The sequence below is a fragment of the Sceloporus occidentalis genome, unplaced genomic scaffold, assembly GCF_023333645.1.
Source record: "Sceloporus occidentalis isolate IW3139 unplaced genomic scaffold, rSceOcc1.0.p SCAF_43, whole genome shotgun sequence".
In the NCBI taxonomy this organism is placed as follows: Eukaryota; Metazoa; Chordata; class Lepidosauria; order Squamata; family Phrynosomatidae; genus Sceloporus; species Sceloporus occidentalis.
In genome coordinates this window covers 5,226,000-5,243,215 of record NW_028317023.1, presented here as the reverse complement: position 1 = coordinate 5,243,215, position 17,216 = coordinate 5,226,000, and the positions used below count along the sequence as shown (strand labels likewise).

The 17,216-nt window shown below is 39.4% G+C and overlaps 1 protein-coding gene across 2 annotated transcripts in view; it reads left to right on the top strand.

The window, feature by feature from the left end:
- The first annotated feature begins 5,398 nt into the window (after nucleotides 1-5,398).
- The window catches only part of LOC149289752 (connector enhancer of kinase suppressor of ras 2-like), a 141,449-nt gene continuing 129,631 nt past the window's right edge, over nucleotides 5,399-17,216 (top strand). For both annotated transcript variants that reach the window (XM_089490196.1, XM_089490195.1), the window contains exon 1: nucleotides 5,399-5,462. In XM_089490196.1, the coding sequence (XP_089346322.1) occupies nucleotides 5,399-5,462 (64 nt within the window). The remainder of the gene's footprint in view (nucleotides 5,463-17,216) is intronic.

The window sequence follows — 17,216 nt, the reverse complement described above, 5'->3', positions numbered from 1 at the left end:
CCCAAGGCCCAATGTGTGTGAAAAAAACACAATATTTGACAAAGGCTGGTGGTAGAATTAGTGCATAGAAAGAGTTAAAATACCACCATTTAAAATACTCTGGGGTGTCTAGTTTTCAGAAATACATGGTTTGATCGAGGTAAATTGAATTAGCTAGCTTGAAATAGACATGGGGCAGAATGACCAGTTGTCAAAGTTGAAAAATGCGCACTTTCCAAATGTGTGTTTTACCTCCCAAATATCCCAGTATTACAAATGCATCATTTCAAAAAAAACAATACATAAGTTATTGAAAAAATACATCCAATATAGTCATATGCTTAGTTTTTGCTGCATGCATAAACTTCTTTGATCACAATAGCATTATAAAGCGGTGCCTCTACTAATTCCACCTTTGACCCTTGTTTCAAAGGATAGACACCCAGCTCCAATGTATTGAAGAAGCTGCTGTTATAATAGATTACTTTCAGTAAAACTGAAAACTGTGTGGTCCAATGAATTTCTTTCAGGGACAAGGTCCAAGTAGAAAAGGTTGGTGCACTGTGTTAATCTGGCGAAAAAGTATTCTGAGAGATATCTTAATTGGCATGAGGACTTCTATGTTTATTTGAAGCAGTGTTCTGCATAGCAGATCTAAAGATGAAGAATTTTGCTGTCTAATGAGGGTATTACTGTTTGATCTTCTGTATATATATCTATAAATATTTAAGAACCCTGAAAACACAAAAGAAAAGCAGGTGTACAAATCACAAGAGTCCTTTGATCTTGCTTATTTGTTTGATACTAATAATCTTGAAATATCTGATCTTTTCATACAATGAGTAAATATAATTAGATCTTATTTTGGCCATATAGATCACACAGTTATGTTTTTGGATAGGATTACTAAATTCACTAACTCCGCTGATTGTTTATACATCATAAAATTAGAAGAAACTGTTAGAATTGATAATGTGAAATTACATTTGAATAGTTTGTAAAATAAATAATTGCCATTTTTTTTTTTGCATATTCCCCAAAAAGATAAACATTACAAATAACAACAATTACTTACCAAAGATTATTTTATATTTTACATACATCATGAATTTTAAAGAATTTTTTTGCCAATAGTAACACATTAATAAAATATGTACAACTCATACACTACTAGGCATCCCACTCACTGTGTTCTCTGAGATGTGTGTAGTCAAGAACCGTACACCTCAGGTGTCATTTCAGTTCGTTATGTTAGAGATGGAATATCCCCCAAAGCTACAGTATACGAGCAAGTCGGAGACAGAACTAGGATAATTCCCACCTAAGGGCTAGATTAATGTTGGGGGCTTCTTGGCTAACGTCACTTTACTAACTTTGTGGAATGAAGGTCTTATTCTGGTCTTATTATGGAGAGGCTGTAGCAGATATTCCAGAATGTAACCCAGACCTGTTAAAAGAGATTGTGGAGATGGTTTATCTGGTGCATCTGGTGGTGTTGCCCCCATGTTCCTCCCATGATTCCCTCACCTATATGATACAAATTATTGGGTTATACACCGATCAGCCATAACATTACAGGTGAAGTGAATAGCACTGAGTAGAGGTCTAGGTGTATACGTATGTACCAACGGGCACCATGGCATTGTTTTTGTGTACCGTATGTCTTTAGTGGTCTAAAGGGGTTAATGTCCCACAAAAGCATCCCCACAGAGAAATGCATATTAAAGTACTGTCTATGTACTTTAGTATGTGTTCCTAAAAGATTAAAAAAAAATACAAGCACTTACCTTATGGAGAAGCTGCAGATCCCTGCCTTCTCTGTGGTCTGATCATTCTCTCCATTTATTGGCTGCTTGAGGTGCTCCCATTGAGCCCTTTCCATTTATGCACATTAGGGGGGTGGGGAAAGCAAACATTAATTTGCATAAAGTAATTAATTTGTATTAATTAGAACCTACCTGCAAATCACAGTTTAGGTGAAAGTGGCTTTTGTTTTGTACATTCAAGTCAAGTATTTCTGAAAAATTAGTTGTACAGAGTTGCCACCTTAATTATTTAATGAAACTGTTGAATTCTACAGTCCGCAGCCTGAGAAGCACTGCTCAGCAGTATGTAGAATTCATATAATGTGTTCAATGTGTACAAAGGGTACGGGTTTTACATACTGCTGGGCTGCATTTATCAGATTGACCTGCACCGTGTAGAATTACCGTATTTGCTCGATTATGAGACCAGGTTTTTTTCAGAGCAAATGCTCTGAAAAATACCCCTCGTCTTATAATCGGTGTCGTCCTATAATCAGACCTCAAATATGTCTGACTATGAGACGACTAAGATCCAGATCCCCCGCAGAGCTGCAGGGGACCTGGATCCTCCTGTCCCCCCCCCCCCCCCGGCCCACTTACCGGTGCTTCTGAGTCCCCTGTGTGTAGCCGGGGTAGCGTGTAGATGTCTACGCGATTCGCGTAGAGCTCTACACGCTGCCCAGACTAAGCACCGGGCAGCGTGTAGAGCTCTATGCGATTCGCGTATACAACTTCCGCTGCAGCCGGGAGGAGGTGCGGCTAGCAGCGGGGGTTGTCTACGTCCATCGCGCAGACCTTCCCCGGCTGTCAGAGATCAGAGTTCCCCGCACCGGTGCGGTGAATTCCGGCTGCAGCGTAAGTTGTCTACGCAAATCGTAAGTTGTCTATACGCTGCCCCGGCTACATGACAGGGGACTCAGAAGCTCCAGTAAGTTTGGGGGGGGGGAGGGAGTGTTAAATGGGGGGCTTAAGGCCTTTTAACCCCCTTAATGCTGCTCTGCCTCCAGAAATGCCTTTTTTTTAACCCTCTATATGCCACTCTGCCTCCTGAAATGCCTTAAACCTCCCTATATGCCACTCTACCCCATAATATGCCTTTTAACCCTCTAAATGCCAGAGTGGCATATAGGGATATAAGGCATTTCTGGAGGCAGAGTGGCACATAGGGGGTCAAAAGGCATATCATGGGGCACAGTGGCATATAGGGTTAAAAGGCATATCATGGGGCACAGTGGCATATAGGGGGTAAAAGGCATTTCTGGGGCAGATGTGCATAACTGGGGGGGCAGGTTGGAAAATAGAAGGAAATAAAACCAAAATATTTTTCTCAATCATAGCTTTTATTAAAAAAAATTGCTTATATGAATTAACATTTACTGGTAAAACTTTTTTCCTATAGGGTCGTCTTATATTCAGGCTTTTTCTTTTTTCCTAAATTAATATTCAGATTTGGGGGGTCGTCTTCTAATCAGGGTCGTATTATAATCGAGCAAATACGGTAATAGTCATCACTCAGTCACTGGTTGACAGCTCCATGCTATGAGATAGGATAGCCCCAAGATGCACTATTAACAATATTAAGTTTAGAATCCAGGGGGGTGATATTAGTAATGAGATTTTCTCTTATCTGAGATTGGTATCATTTTAGGATTTAGGGTTAGGTATTCTCCCATCACTGGTGATGTTTTAACATTATTCTTTCATATGGTCTTGATTTAAGTGTTTATTCTTTGGGTTTGATAGCTCCCAGGGCAGGTGCAAGGATTTTTGCCACCCTAAGCAAAACATAATTTTGCCGCCCCCTGGCTCCACCCTCACTTGCCCCTCCCCTTTTGCAGGTGCCTACTTTGCCCTTAGGTGGCGCCGGCCCTGCCCATAGTGACCACAAGCCGCCTCCAATAAAAGCCCAGCAGCGCATATCCAGATGGCAGCTGCACTTATGTCATCAAGAGGCCACTGGCCAAGGTAGCACCACCACCTAAACATTATACACTAGTGAATATATTTTTACAGCATTTTTGTAACAATTACTTAGTTTACTTTGATTTTTTTTTTTTATTCCAGGTCATCGCTGTCTTTCTCTTATATAATAGCTAGTAACTGTAGATGTCTCGCCCATAAATTCCAGTTTTTATTACCACGAGGCTACAGACTAAGTCTATACAAGAAAGCAGTGGTCCACCTGCAGACATCATGATATCACTGTGTAGTCTAAGGGTGATGTCTGAGTCAACAGGTGCAAATATCCATGAGTCACAGGCCCAAATGAAGCGGTCCAATACTGTGATTATTATACTCGTTTGCTTTTAAGTTATTATTCAATCAATAATTGTAATTGAAAAGGCTTTATTCTGCTTAAAGGGAATGCCAAGCCACATAGCAAAACCTTTGAGGACAGTGCGGCAACTCTCAAAACAAGTGTAACATAAGCTAGAACATACTCACACTTTAGTGAATAGATTGATGTGCTGCCAGCACCTGTTAGGCCGCTGGCTATCGGTGCACTCCACTTAAGTGTAAAAATGTAGCGTGCTCACAAGCATGTCCAGCCATCGGCTGCACCTACATCATCAGGGGGCCAGTGGACTTAAAGTGCCAGGGCCAACTCGTGGTCCCTAGTCCGGCCATGGCTGCCAGACAGCATGTAAAATTCAGACGCTAGTTTGCTTTGTGTCAATGCATGAATCCCACATAATGTAGAATCCACTTCTCAAATTCACATTCTCAGGTGTGACATTCTAATCTCTATTTGCCAATTTTATCCGCAGACTTTAATAAAGTCGCTGAAGCCCCAAAGTGCTTCTGATATTATTATATATTTGCAAAGATGGACACTACTTAGCGACCCTACTGTTCTTGGGATCCTCACTTCGGCTGCATCCCACCTGAGGATCAGAGTTATTCTTGTATAGTTTGGACACAGCTTTGAATTTTGAAGCACACTAAGTAGTTTGATTTCAAAGTACCAGCACTCACACAGCTCCAGATATAACGCTGGCGGACTACAAGCTGTTTAAGAAACAAATCATTACATTCTATGGCTAGATGCACACTGCATACTTATATGCTATCGCCCCCACCCTTTACTGGCTCTTTAAACAAATCAGACATACTGGTAATTTATCATGCTATTCATCATAGATCACACAAAATCTGCTGGCTACTTATGCAGATTCTTCTATCATACATAGAAAAAAAAGAGCAAGATTTTATTTTCTCCCTTCTTTTAATCTTTGGCGTTCCTACACTCAGGGAGGAGGGATGATGTCATGGTGGGAGGGAATGATAGGTGGAGGGGGGGGGGAGCACTGGTTGGTTTGAGTGACTGGTGAGAAGCAGCATTGTGTGCTGTGTAAGGAGGTGTGCTCTGTCCAGCAGTCTGATGCTGGTTATGGAAGCATGTCCTAAGAAGAAGCACTGGACAGAGACATCGCAGCATTGCTGAGGTCTACAGCTGCTTTCCACTTGGGCTGTCTGCTGAAACAAAGCTTGTTCTTGTCTTACAACCACTAACTGCTGCTGGCACATTCAATAGCCAGGGAGGCAGAACTCAGAAGGCAAGGCTTGGCTATAAATCTTCATTTCTAAGACACTCACATCTGCTGAAGTTTGAAATGGCCCTAATTATGGAACCAGTGAGTAAGTGGTCTCCAAGTCAAGTAGTGGACTGGATGAAAGGTAATAAGGATAACTGAATAATCTATTTTTTTCTGGTTTTCTTTTAACCTCTTCTGATTATGAAGCCAATGAATAATATCTTCAGTGATGAAAAAGCAGTATGTTGTGGTTTAGTTTGTTAAGGAGGTAGCTGGCATGTTCCAGTTGGTAAAGGGTTTAGCATTCCTTCTGTCATTCCTCAGCAGCTGTCAAACAGGTGCCAAGATCAGGGCACTCGTGCTTGTGTGTATTATAATGTCCATCAAACGCAGTTTTCATAACTGTGTTTGTGGTTGGAAACTTATTATAATGTGAATCTATTAAAGCAAAACCTTACCATCTTTTGCAAGTGCTCAGGGTTTCACTACATGCATTGAATCCATATGTGAAGTTGCTACTGAATACTGTAAGCCAGTGATCTGTCTCTGGATATTTGATCTTGGTGTAGATGCTGTAAGGATCTGTGATCACCTGTTTATTTTTTATCTTATAACCACTTGGGTTGATTTGTTTTTATTTTGTCTTGGGAGTCTCAATCATTTGTAACAATGTGCATTAATCAATCTAATGCTGTTCCTGCTGCTTTATGAAAAATAGGTCAGTGTATCAATTAAATGTCATTATGTTCCCTATGTGGGTGAAAGGGTTAATGTAACTAATTAAGATTAATGTAAAATAAGTGCCTCCTCCTTGCTCTTAATATCAGATTGATTTATGAGAGACTTGAAGCAAGGAATACAATTAATCAGCTTGACTGTCAGTTTGATCATATTAAATTAATTATTTATTGTTAGTATCTATAATATTATTTTAATAACATTTCTTTTTGATGGATTATGTAGTGCTTAGGTGGCAGAAGACATGGATACATATCCCTAACCTTATGTTGTGGGACTCTGTTCTTTAACCCATTCACATCCAACCATCTCCAGATTTTCTTTCAAATCTGGACTTGTAATTGATTTGTGGTAGGAAAGGTATTGCTGTTTTTAAAAAATCTTTTTGTGTGTGTGTGTTTAACAGATTGAGTGCTAGAGGGAGTGTTGACTATTGAATGCATTGCTCTAAGTGAAGGGTTAATTATTCAAACATGAATTTCCTACCAAATGTGTGTGCTAATTTCAGTGTTAAGCAGATACTCAAATGCAATGTGTGATATCGATGATTAATGAATGGAAAACCAGTTTTTTTTGGTTGGATTCAATGCCTTGTGCAAGACAGGCTTGTGCCACATCTACTAATCATTGCTTATATAGAATTGCATCCAGGTGTTCCTTTACTGGGATGTATTTGCTTGATTATCAGAACACATTCAAAGGGTTAAATCCAGCTTTTGGGATGGTATTTCACTTATGTTAAATTGTGAGCTTTATTCTAAACAGCGTAGGGGCATAATAAGAAAATATATATTGAATAAAATGTTTTTTGTAGAGTGAGGAATGCTCTATTTTTGTTTATCAGGTTATGTGTGTGCAATACACAGTAAATGAACAGACTACACTTAACGCTTGCCCATTAAATTGGAGTTAAATCCAAATTGTGTTGAAGACTAAACAGAATACACATAGCATCATTTTTGCAGTATCTGATTATTCCCATCTGATTCTTAGAAGGGCACTGCCATTCCAAAGCCATGTGGTCTATCTGACCTGGCAACCAAATGGTTAAACCACGCTGTCCAGCTAATTTAATTTCTAGGTGGACTAAAAACCTGTCTGTCCATCTCCTTTTAACTTTCAATTAAGGCGGGAGAGCACGGTTAAACTCCTTATCTAATGTAGAAATCATCCAGCTTTACTCCCTTGACAGAATAAATAGCATATCTCTTTTATACCAATGGATTGCTTACCACACAGCAATTTTTCATGCGCTGTCACATTCCTAAAGTACTGTGTGGCTTCCCTATGACTGGAGTGTTTAAGTTGTTGTCCAGTACCCCATTTATATACCAACAACATTTCTGCATTTAGAGGGTTGCAATTTCTCCATATGATAGATGGCACTGGTGAGAATAGGACATTCTGCATACTTCCTACATTTATACTGTCCAGACACAATTGATTGCCAATATATCACAGTGAGGTGCTGTTTGTTTTTTTTTTTTGTCCCCCATAATTACAGTAATCGCTGAGTATAGTCATTTATCTGAGTGTGAATACGTTTCTTAGCTAATTTGATCTTTCTCCACACTTAAGCATAAAAGTTGTAGATGTGGTACCCATGGGTGCAATTGGCTTGCTTAATATACTAAGCTTTTTTGTGACCTGGTTGATATCACAAGGCTTTCAGTCTAAACAAGGCACCATCCCTACTGAACCATGTCCTTTTATCTGGGGTCTCCTTGAGTGTTGGGTTCTGGACACTGGGTTGACTCAATATTACTGAGAATGTTTGTCAATAGCAGTCCGAGTGGAGGTGCTTCTCTTGCACCATGTTTTGTGTTCACAACCCAGAGGCTCAGCTGCAAGGAATGTTCCAAGGCGAGCATTACTGTAGTTGCATGACAGCTGGACAAATACTTGTTGGGTATTCTGTTCAATAGTCTTTTAGGAGTAGAGAAATAAGCTTTTGATAAGGTTACATTTTACAGTCTTCTGCTACTCTTCTATGTGAAGTATACCATTAACCTTTTTTCAAACGAACAAAACCCAAATAAAGAAACCCAGATGATTAAACGAACATCACGTGTTGCATAACATAAGATACTCCATATTACCTTCACTATTAAGAAAACATTTTAACCCAACAATAATTCTAGTAATTATTTAGTCTTGATGAAATGACGATAGAGGGAATGAGGGACAGATCTGCTAATTATTTTAGGAACCAGTGACTTACACATTTTTTTTCTTAATTTATGCAGTCTTCCCATTAAAAGAGCAGCATATCCCTCAGGTGTGCTACATCCTGACTTTTGTTATGTGGCAGGTAACTGAAACTCTCAGTGGGATCACATAACATGTATTAGATGATCCAGTGGTAGAAGTAAGGAGGCCTTGATGGACCCCCTATCACCAGTTCCACCAGCGTATAAGTGTAACTGCATATGTATGCATGTGTGTAAGGATGTAAGTATATGTAAGGATGTTAGTGTGTGTGTAAGTATGCTATAGTGTGTGTATGTTCATGTGTTTTAGTGTGTGTAATATTAGCTTATATTAGTGTGTGTGTTTGTGAGCATATGATGTTAGCTTGTGTGGCTGTTACTGTATGTGTTACACTGTGTGAGTGTGTAACGTTATGCTAATGCATGGTGTTAGCATGAGTGTATATGTGTGTTAGTATGTAGTGTTAGCATGTATGAATGTGGGGGGTGATGGCGTATGGCGTTGGAGTGTCATGGGTAAGCCTAGTGTTACTATGATCGGCGAGAAGAGGAGCAGAACGAATGTTTGTTAGTGTATAGTGGTAGAGTAAGTGGGGGTTAGAGCGAGTTTGCGTCAGTATGTAGCCGTAAAGCTTGTACTGGCCTCCAGATTTCTGATGGTTGCTGATAACGATTTAATTAAATTAATCTAATAAATGTATATAATAAAAAGGAGTCCATCAAAACTGTATCATTCTGAGAAAATAATCCCTCATAATAATGTTTGCCTCATTGGACTACCCTATTCTCAACAATGTAGTTAACCAAAATGTATTGGTTCCTTTTGAGCATCCTTTTTGTAAGGAATAGCTTTGTGGTACCATAGGAATTAAAATGTAATTTTTTTTACACATAACTGGAAGAGTTCTGTCGTGTTTATATAAAATGTGTTAATTTGTTGTCCAAGCTATCAGTCTCTTCTTTACCTTAAGATGTTTTTTTTCCTTCTCTGAGATTTGATACTCTCCCCTCTGTCAATGCCTATGTAAGAAGGTAATACGATTATCACTGTTTAGCGATATTACAGACTGCAAGTGTAGGGATTTTGAAGACATCCACTTGAAAAATCTTTTGTTGCAGTAACATTATTGACAAATGACATGTTTAGCAAGGTGACATCACGTTATTTTGACATAGTTATCTAAATACTATTAAATGAATACGGTATAATGAAATAGGTTATTAAGTGGGCTAGGTTCAATGAAATACCAATCATTGTCCGGTTAAAGGAACATACAAGCCGTCATATAAGCTTTTAATGTATGTGATAACTGGAAGGTGTCCCTTTTGCATATGCCGAACACATCTGCTGTCACGTGTTATAACTACCATCGGTCAGCTCCCCCTCGGCAAATGCTACAAGGGGTCTAACGGGATCCCTGTGCGCATGCGTGGAAAGCACTCTTATTTCAGTAGGAGTGCTTTCCTGCAACTTATTGGCTACTTCAGGTGGTGAAAAATAGAGCATGAAGGGAGTGTTCTGCTGTTTTTGTGCAGGTCAAATAAATATAAAAGTACATTAATATGTAATTATTATTTGGGGGGGGCTTCCTTTAAATTATGGCTCATTTTCAAGTTATGTATTGATCAAAATAAACTTCACACAATGTTTTAAATCACCATGGTTAAAATTTTGATAGCTTCCACACTCATATCAGATGTCACATTTTAGAAGGCTGTGGCTGCAGTGCTTTCCAATGATTACAAAAAGCTGGGTGTGGAAGGTCATGATGAAACTCTCATTTTTGTGAAAAAGTAATGATGTGAATGAAGAATTGCCTTCCCATCATCTGTGTTGATGGTGATTTTGCTATTTTTATCCATTTTTTCCAGGGCTTTATAACATTATGATCATATCCACCTACATCCACCAGACATTCTGAGCTTCTAGAAAAAAGGGACAGGGAAGAAGAGCGAGATTTCAGCCCCAGAAGAGGGACATTTGGGAGGATTGTAGTTGTTCAGTTGCTGCCACAGCTTCTTCCTCTATCAATCAATTTGCCCCACAGGCTTAAACTGTTTTCCTCCAAAATACATATTAGCTCTGAAGTAGATGAGATTTTGGCCAGACTGCACAAACAAAGCTGCTTTTTGAGTTCTTAAGGCTTTTCATAAGATTTGGCTACATGTAGAAATCGGCAAAGAATTCTTTTAATTGCCTGAAAGGCAGCTTTGATTAATCTGTATTGCACATTCTCACAGTTGTTTCAGGGCGTTATAGACCATTTCATACTCATAGAAACAATGTTCTCAGACATTAGTGTAAACCAGCGAGATTACGGAGTAGTCTTCTAGATTTCGTTATTGTTTGCAGAGTACTTATGTTTTTTTTTTGTTTTTGTTTTTTTAACTCCACGCTGACTCTACTCCAAAGTAATTGAACTTTATGTACATTTCTTGTTCTGTGGCTACTTTAAAAAAATATATATATAACGAAAACACAAGTTTCTGCCACACAAGTCCCCATTTAGTACATAGTACATATATATCTACTAAAGGGAGTGGTCCAGCACTAGCCAAGCTAGAACCCAGGCTTGGCTCATACAACTATGTGTGAGTCGAGGCAGACCTTGTAAGAAAAGCCTTCACATTTCAGGACCATACTGAGGTTCTGGACTTTCAGCAGACTTGCACTAATTATAATACACGGATACATACACACACATATACATATATACACACACACACACATACACGCATCCTTTACATTGTTGTTTTCATCTAGCAGATACCATGGTATCACTCCAGGAGTGAACACAGCTGCTTACTTACTGTTTTATAAACTGACTTATGTGGTTTACTACAGGAGATCTTGGATGCCTTATTTATTGAAACCGAGGGATTTATGCCCTAAATGAAGGACATTGTGGGAAATGAAGTTATTCAGTGTGAGTGTTCAGTTTCTTAGGCAAAATATGTTTGTTGCCTTTAGCATTTTAAAATAACCTTTTTGCAAAAGTTAAATAGAGATGCCTATCTAGGGAGTTTAAAGTAGGCCCGCAACAGAAAGGGGACATCTCTATATATTGCAAATAAGATATTAGTGATATAAAATGTATTGAATGAAAAACTACTGAGTTTGTAACGTTAACAAATACAGATGTAATATGTCAGTGCATTCATGACGCTGCCAAAATCATTCTATTGTGGAACTTGAATGGCTGCTGAATATCAGGGTAATTCATGGGCTAGATAGATCATTTGTGACTTTAAAATTTGGCTTTGTGTGTGTGTGTATATATATATATATATGTGTTAAAAAAAAAAGAGAACCTTGCTTAAAATACAGTCTGTATCTAAGCATAGCCAGCAGCTCTAATTATTGTAGAGTATATTTCATTTTCTTCCATTGAAACATAAAATCTGACAGGAAATGTTACCCATGTGGCCTGCAGAGCCTGCCAATTTTACCAAAATAATATAAATGCATGGAGATTACTTAAAATGTACTTTATTTCTCTCGCCTACCTCTGATTTGTTTACTTAAAACTAGAATAATACATTTTATCGGTTGCTTCTCCCATTAAAATGTATTTAATCAAGGCCTTTTTTTCTTTTGTTTATATAACCATGGACATAACACAATAGACTTTTTATTTCAATGAATAATACATGTGTGTCTAAAATGCAAAGGAAAAATGATATAAAACTAGAATATAAAAAATTGGTACACTTGCCAGGACTTTGGACTTGGAGAGATCAGGGATAACCATTTAGGAAAAACAGAGCTTTACCATAGTTGTGAGCGGTGGCCGGTTGAATTATGATGTCAAGTGATGCAATATCAAATTGAGCCCTTGCACGTTACTATTTCAGTGAGCTGCATGTCTCCCTCATAGCTGCTTGAATTTGACTGCTATGAAGTAATTTGCATAGCATTAACATTCTCATTCTAACTTGCTTTACTTGAGTCCACTTTCATTAATGTTTAGAGCGTTTCTTAATCCAAAAAACCATCGCTATGTACCAGGTCAAAATAGGAAACCAAAGCTACCCCTTAAAATCATACCTCTTGATTTGCTTAGTACAGTCTCGGTTTTTGGGCATTCTCACTCTGTCCCACCGAGTTGTTTCACTGTAGGTGTCCAGAGTAGGATAGCTTCGTTAGGGTGAGGGATATTGATAGAGGTGAGACCTGGAGCAGGACCATCTACCTAACTTACCTGCCCATCCTCCACACTATTGAAGCAAGAAAACTGAATATGATGTCATATCGTCGCACTTTGTTTAAAAACCCTCATCATCATTTGGGTGAGAGTCCTGGAAGTTGTACTCCACAAGAATTCATGTCCACAGTTTTCCTTCAAGTGTGGTTATGTCGGATTTTATTTATTTATTTAAGGGGGCGGAGGGGACTTTGAAAGGTGACACCTGTTACATAACTATATCTGATTCTGGTCCCTGCATCTTTGCAGGGTTCGGGCAGTTGTTCCTGCATTCAGACAAGCTGACCTAACAATGGATCGGCTTTTTACCTTGCAGGCGCTTTATTTCGTCCAAATTGTCACAATGGATAACTGGCATCTACACTAAGCTGTCAGTTACATAGGTTTATTCCTGCACTTAGGCAGGGATCTGACTTTTTGGCTGTAGGATACTGCTTGGCCACTGATATGATCAGCAGTCCCTTGTTCAATCTTAAATATGATGGCTCCATGTACAGCAGCTTGATCTCATAATGCCTAGAGAAGTTGATGAGTTGATATCCTAAACTTAGCTGAAAATTATCTTTAGTGAACGGACAACAGCCGTTCATATATTGCCTAATGTGCTGCATTTAGTGGACCTGTATATCTCACAAGTGTTTGTTTTTAGATTTCAAATGTCTGTGGTATTTTCATATATTAACCATTTTTTTTTCCTTTTTATTATGACAGCCAGATTTCTTAACCTCGGGGTTCTAAGATTATATCAACTGTTTCTAAGCATACGAATATACATCATTCAATTACACACTGCCTAGTAATCGGATCCCTGGGCAGGCAGACCGCAGATAAACCTTATTCTCATTTCCTAATGTCACGCCGCAATAGCTTAAATCATAAATGATGGGTTGTCGCACACAATGTGACTGCTTTCTATTAAGGATACTGGAGTTTTGGTTTAGCGCTTGGCTTTCAAGGTGACTAAGCACAGGCCAGCTGCTATTGAAAACTGTCCATACGCGATGTTCATTTATCACAATATGGCAGACTAAGAAACTTTGTGTGCTACCAATTCAGTTTATATGTCATTCAAAATAAAAAGACCTGTTTTGATCCTGCTGTATAGATACCTCCAGACCTCCCATGTATCGCTGTGTAGGAGGGACAGTCCCTCTTTGGGATCCAAAGCAATATGTCACTCCTACCTCATCTGATGTGAATGTATCATAGTTTTCTACAGACCTGAAAATGCATGTATTATGCAGTCATTAACTCAGGGCAGGACTCTGCACATCTGTTCGTAAGTACCCAAATAAAGAAAGAAAGCCCTTTTAAAACAAACAAACAAACAAAAAAAATAATTGCTGACATAAATAGCCACAGCCTTGGCCATTGCAGGGGATCTTCATATACTATGCTTACATTTGATCTTAAAATGGAGGTCTAAGTAACTATTTAAAAAAAACCCGCTTAGCCCTTGAGCTGTGTCCCCATAATAAGGAGTACTTGAAATGTCGATCATCATCCTTCGCTTGCTCATGGTTTTCAAGAGGCAATCAAAATTTTTACACTAGCTAAAAAATGTTGCTTGCATTCTGTTGGACTTGTCCGAGGGCCACCTTACCTGACCAACCAGTCTAGCTTGGCTAAGCATTAGTCATTTTGACCAGTCTTCTAATAATGCTACAGTTCTGCTGCTAGAAACTTGTGCACCTTATTTTGTGTTGATGGGTCACATTTGCAAAGTCAGAGTCTTCCTGCATTAAAACATGTAAACTAATTAAATTGTCCTTTTAGCATCAGTGCTTACAGATTTTATGCCACTTCTAATGTGTATGAAACATCTGTTTAAATCTGCTTTACAATATGTTTTCTTAAGCAGTTACCACTGTTGTGTGCTGCTAGCAAAGGACTGCGGTGTGGTGCTAAACCTTTTCCGCTCTACTGCGAACAGTAAAACAAAGGTGGAATTCCATTTATTCAGAGTATTCAACAATACTATGCATTCTTTTTTACTGTTAAACTGTCCCTTAAAAGCGTGAAACAGGTTGTGGGATAGAGAAGAGGTCTGTATAGACCTCTTGCAGAGTTGTTACTTACAGCTGAAAAAGACTGGCAGAGGTGTTCACAATATGTTGGAGTGGTGAAGGGCATGGAAGGGGGAGATCAGTCAGAGGATGGTTGCAATAATCCACAAAGGACATCAACAGGGAATTAATTTGCATTTCAGTAGTGCCTTGAGTGCAGAAAGGAGAAATTTTGCAGATACTAGGAATTCAGTGAGCAGGGGCATGACTAGAAACCGCGGGCCCCAGTGTGCAAATGGCAACATGTGACACCTTTGCCCCACACAGCTTCTCAGTGCCATCCTAACCCTCAAACAGCTCATCTGTGCCATAATTGCCTACTTACACATGCTAACACAGACTCCATCCCACACCACTTACACATTTATTCTCACAAGTACACATACACATTCATGCTATCACACACACTTCCATGACCCCTTACTCTGTTACATAAACATTCATGCTTACAAACATACATACCCCCTTCCGCCCAAACCTCCTTACCCCTCCTCCAGCTTTAGTCTACTGTGCGAGCAGCCTGGATTTCCTTGCATGGGCACAACATAACATGACCACGTTGCGTTCCTGTCTGCCATTCTCAGTTCAAAATTGTTTCAAAAGGGCCCTTCTAGCATGGACTGAGCCAGAACAGAAGGACCCTGTTTGAACAATTTAGAAACTCATGAGCAGACAGGAACAAGTGGTTGTGGGGGTCACCTGGGCCCCATAGAGGCACGGCCCCTGTAGCTACACCATTGTGACTCAGTATTTTGAAGAATTATTGGGCAATGTTTTTTTTATTATTATTATTCTATATTTGCTATACTAATCTCACAAATAAGACCATCTGCTGTTGGATACTGATACCTAGATAGTGAGATGAATGTTTGACAGTAAAGTAATAGACTATAATTATTATTCTCCGTAGCGATCAGGAAGTTAAACTACTACGTAATGATCTTATGATGATTTGAAATGAAAGGTGGAACATGAGTTATTCACATTGATCGGATCTAGGCTCTGTGAAATGGAAGGTAGAAAAACCTAATTTTCGAGCAGACTAGAGCTAATTCACATTCACCCGGTTTCAAGATGAAATCTTATTTGTTCTTGAAATTGAAGCTAGAGGATTATTACTTCACAAAGTCTATCCTGCTGTGTTTTAAGTGATGGTCAGAACCCTGATGTACAGCTAACACATTACAAAATTATAAATGGCAAATATTTCAAGAATTAGTCTAAGGAAATGATTTAGTTATACTGCAGGAACAGAAGTTTGGCAGTTAAAAGGGTGCCTTTCTTTCATATCTAGATGCGTCTTCCCCACTCAGTGCAGCATGTTCCTGTCTGGTTGTGCATCTAATATGCTTGTATATATAATCCCACATTTCAAGACTTTAATCTAGTCACAAAAGCCACAGTTTAACCTGTGGTTAATTTGTGTGAAACATTATGAGGAGCAAATGCAGGAGTGTTCAGAGAATTTGTCATATCAGGCAGCTTCTGCAAGTGACTGTGAGTTCAGTCCTTATTAGCATCAGTAGGGCCTAGCAAACCCATTGCCTATTGAAAATGTTATTCATGACATTAACATTATCACCACTGACCGGTGAAGTGAACAACACTGATAATCTTGTTATCATGGCACCTGTCAGTAGGTGGGATATATAAGTCATCAAGTGAACATTTTGTCCTTGAAGTTGATGCATCAGAAGTAGGAAAAATGGGCAAGCCTAAGAATTTGAGCGACTTTGACAAGGGCAAAGTTGTGATGGCTAGACAACTGGCTCCAAAACTGCAGCTCTTGTAGGGTGTTCCCGGTCTGCAGTGGTCAGTTTGTGCAGTGATCAAAAGTGCTCCAAGGAAGGAAAAGCGATGAACCAGTGACAGGGTCATGGGCAGCCAAGGCTCATTGATGCATGTTGAAGGCAAAGGCTGGCTGGTCAAATCCAACAGATGAGCTACTGTAGCTCAAATTGCTGAAAAAGTCAATGTTGGTTCTGAACACGGTGGTTCTGTCAACACGCAGAGCATCACAGTTTGGGGCTGCCTTGTCTAAGACCAGTCATGGTGCCCATGATGGCCCCTGTCCACTGCCGAAAGCACCTACAATGGGCATGTGAGAATAAGAAGTGGACCACAGAGCAATGGGAGAAGGTGGTCTGGTTTGATGAATCACGTTTTATTTTACATCACGTGGATGGCCAGGTGTTGGTGCATCGCTTACCTGGAGAACACATGGCACCAGGATGCATCCACCGAGGCCCCACCTCGCAACTTACAGGACTTAAAGGATCTCCTGCTAATGTCTTGGTTCCAGATACGACCGCACACCTTCAGAGGTCTGGTGGAGTCCATACCTCGACAGGGGCTGTTTTGGTGGCAAAAGGGGGACCTACACAATATTAGGCATATCGCTGTATATAATAGTACATTTACACATACATAGGAACACGATCGGTTACCTAAATCAAAGGTGTTTTTTGGGGGGGTTTTTTGCAGAGCCAAAGATGGATAGAAACCATTTTGAATTAATTTGGTTTTATCCAGGTAAAGCATTCAGGCACATTGTACATGCATATGTGTGGCAGGTTGGTCAATGTCTCTCTTTCAATTATGTGGGGCATGTCACATTGCATCGTTCTCAAGAGCCAACATAGAAGATAATCGTATAAGTAGTAAGTAGTATAAGTAG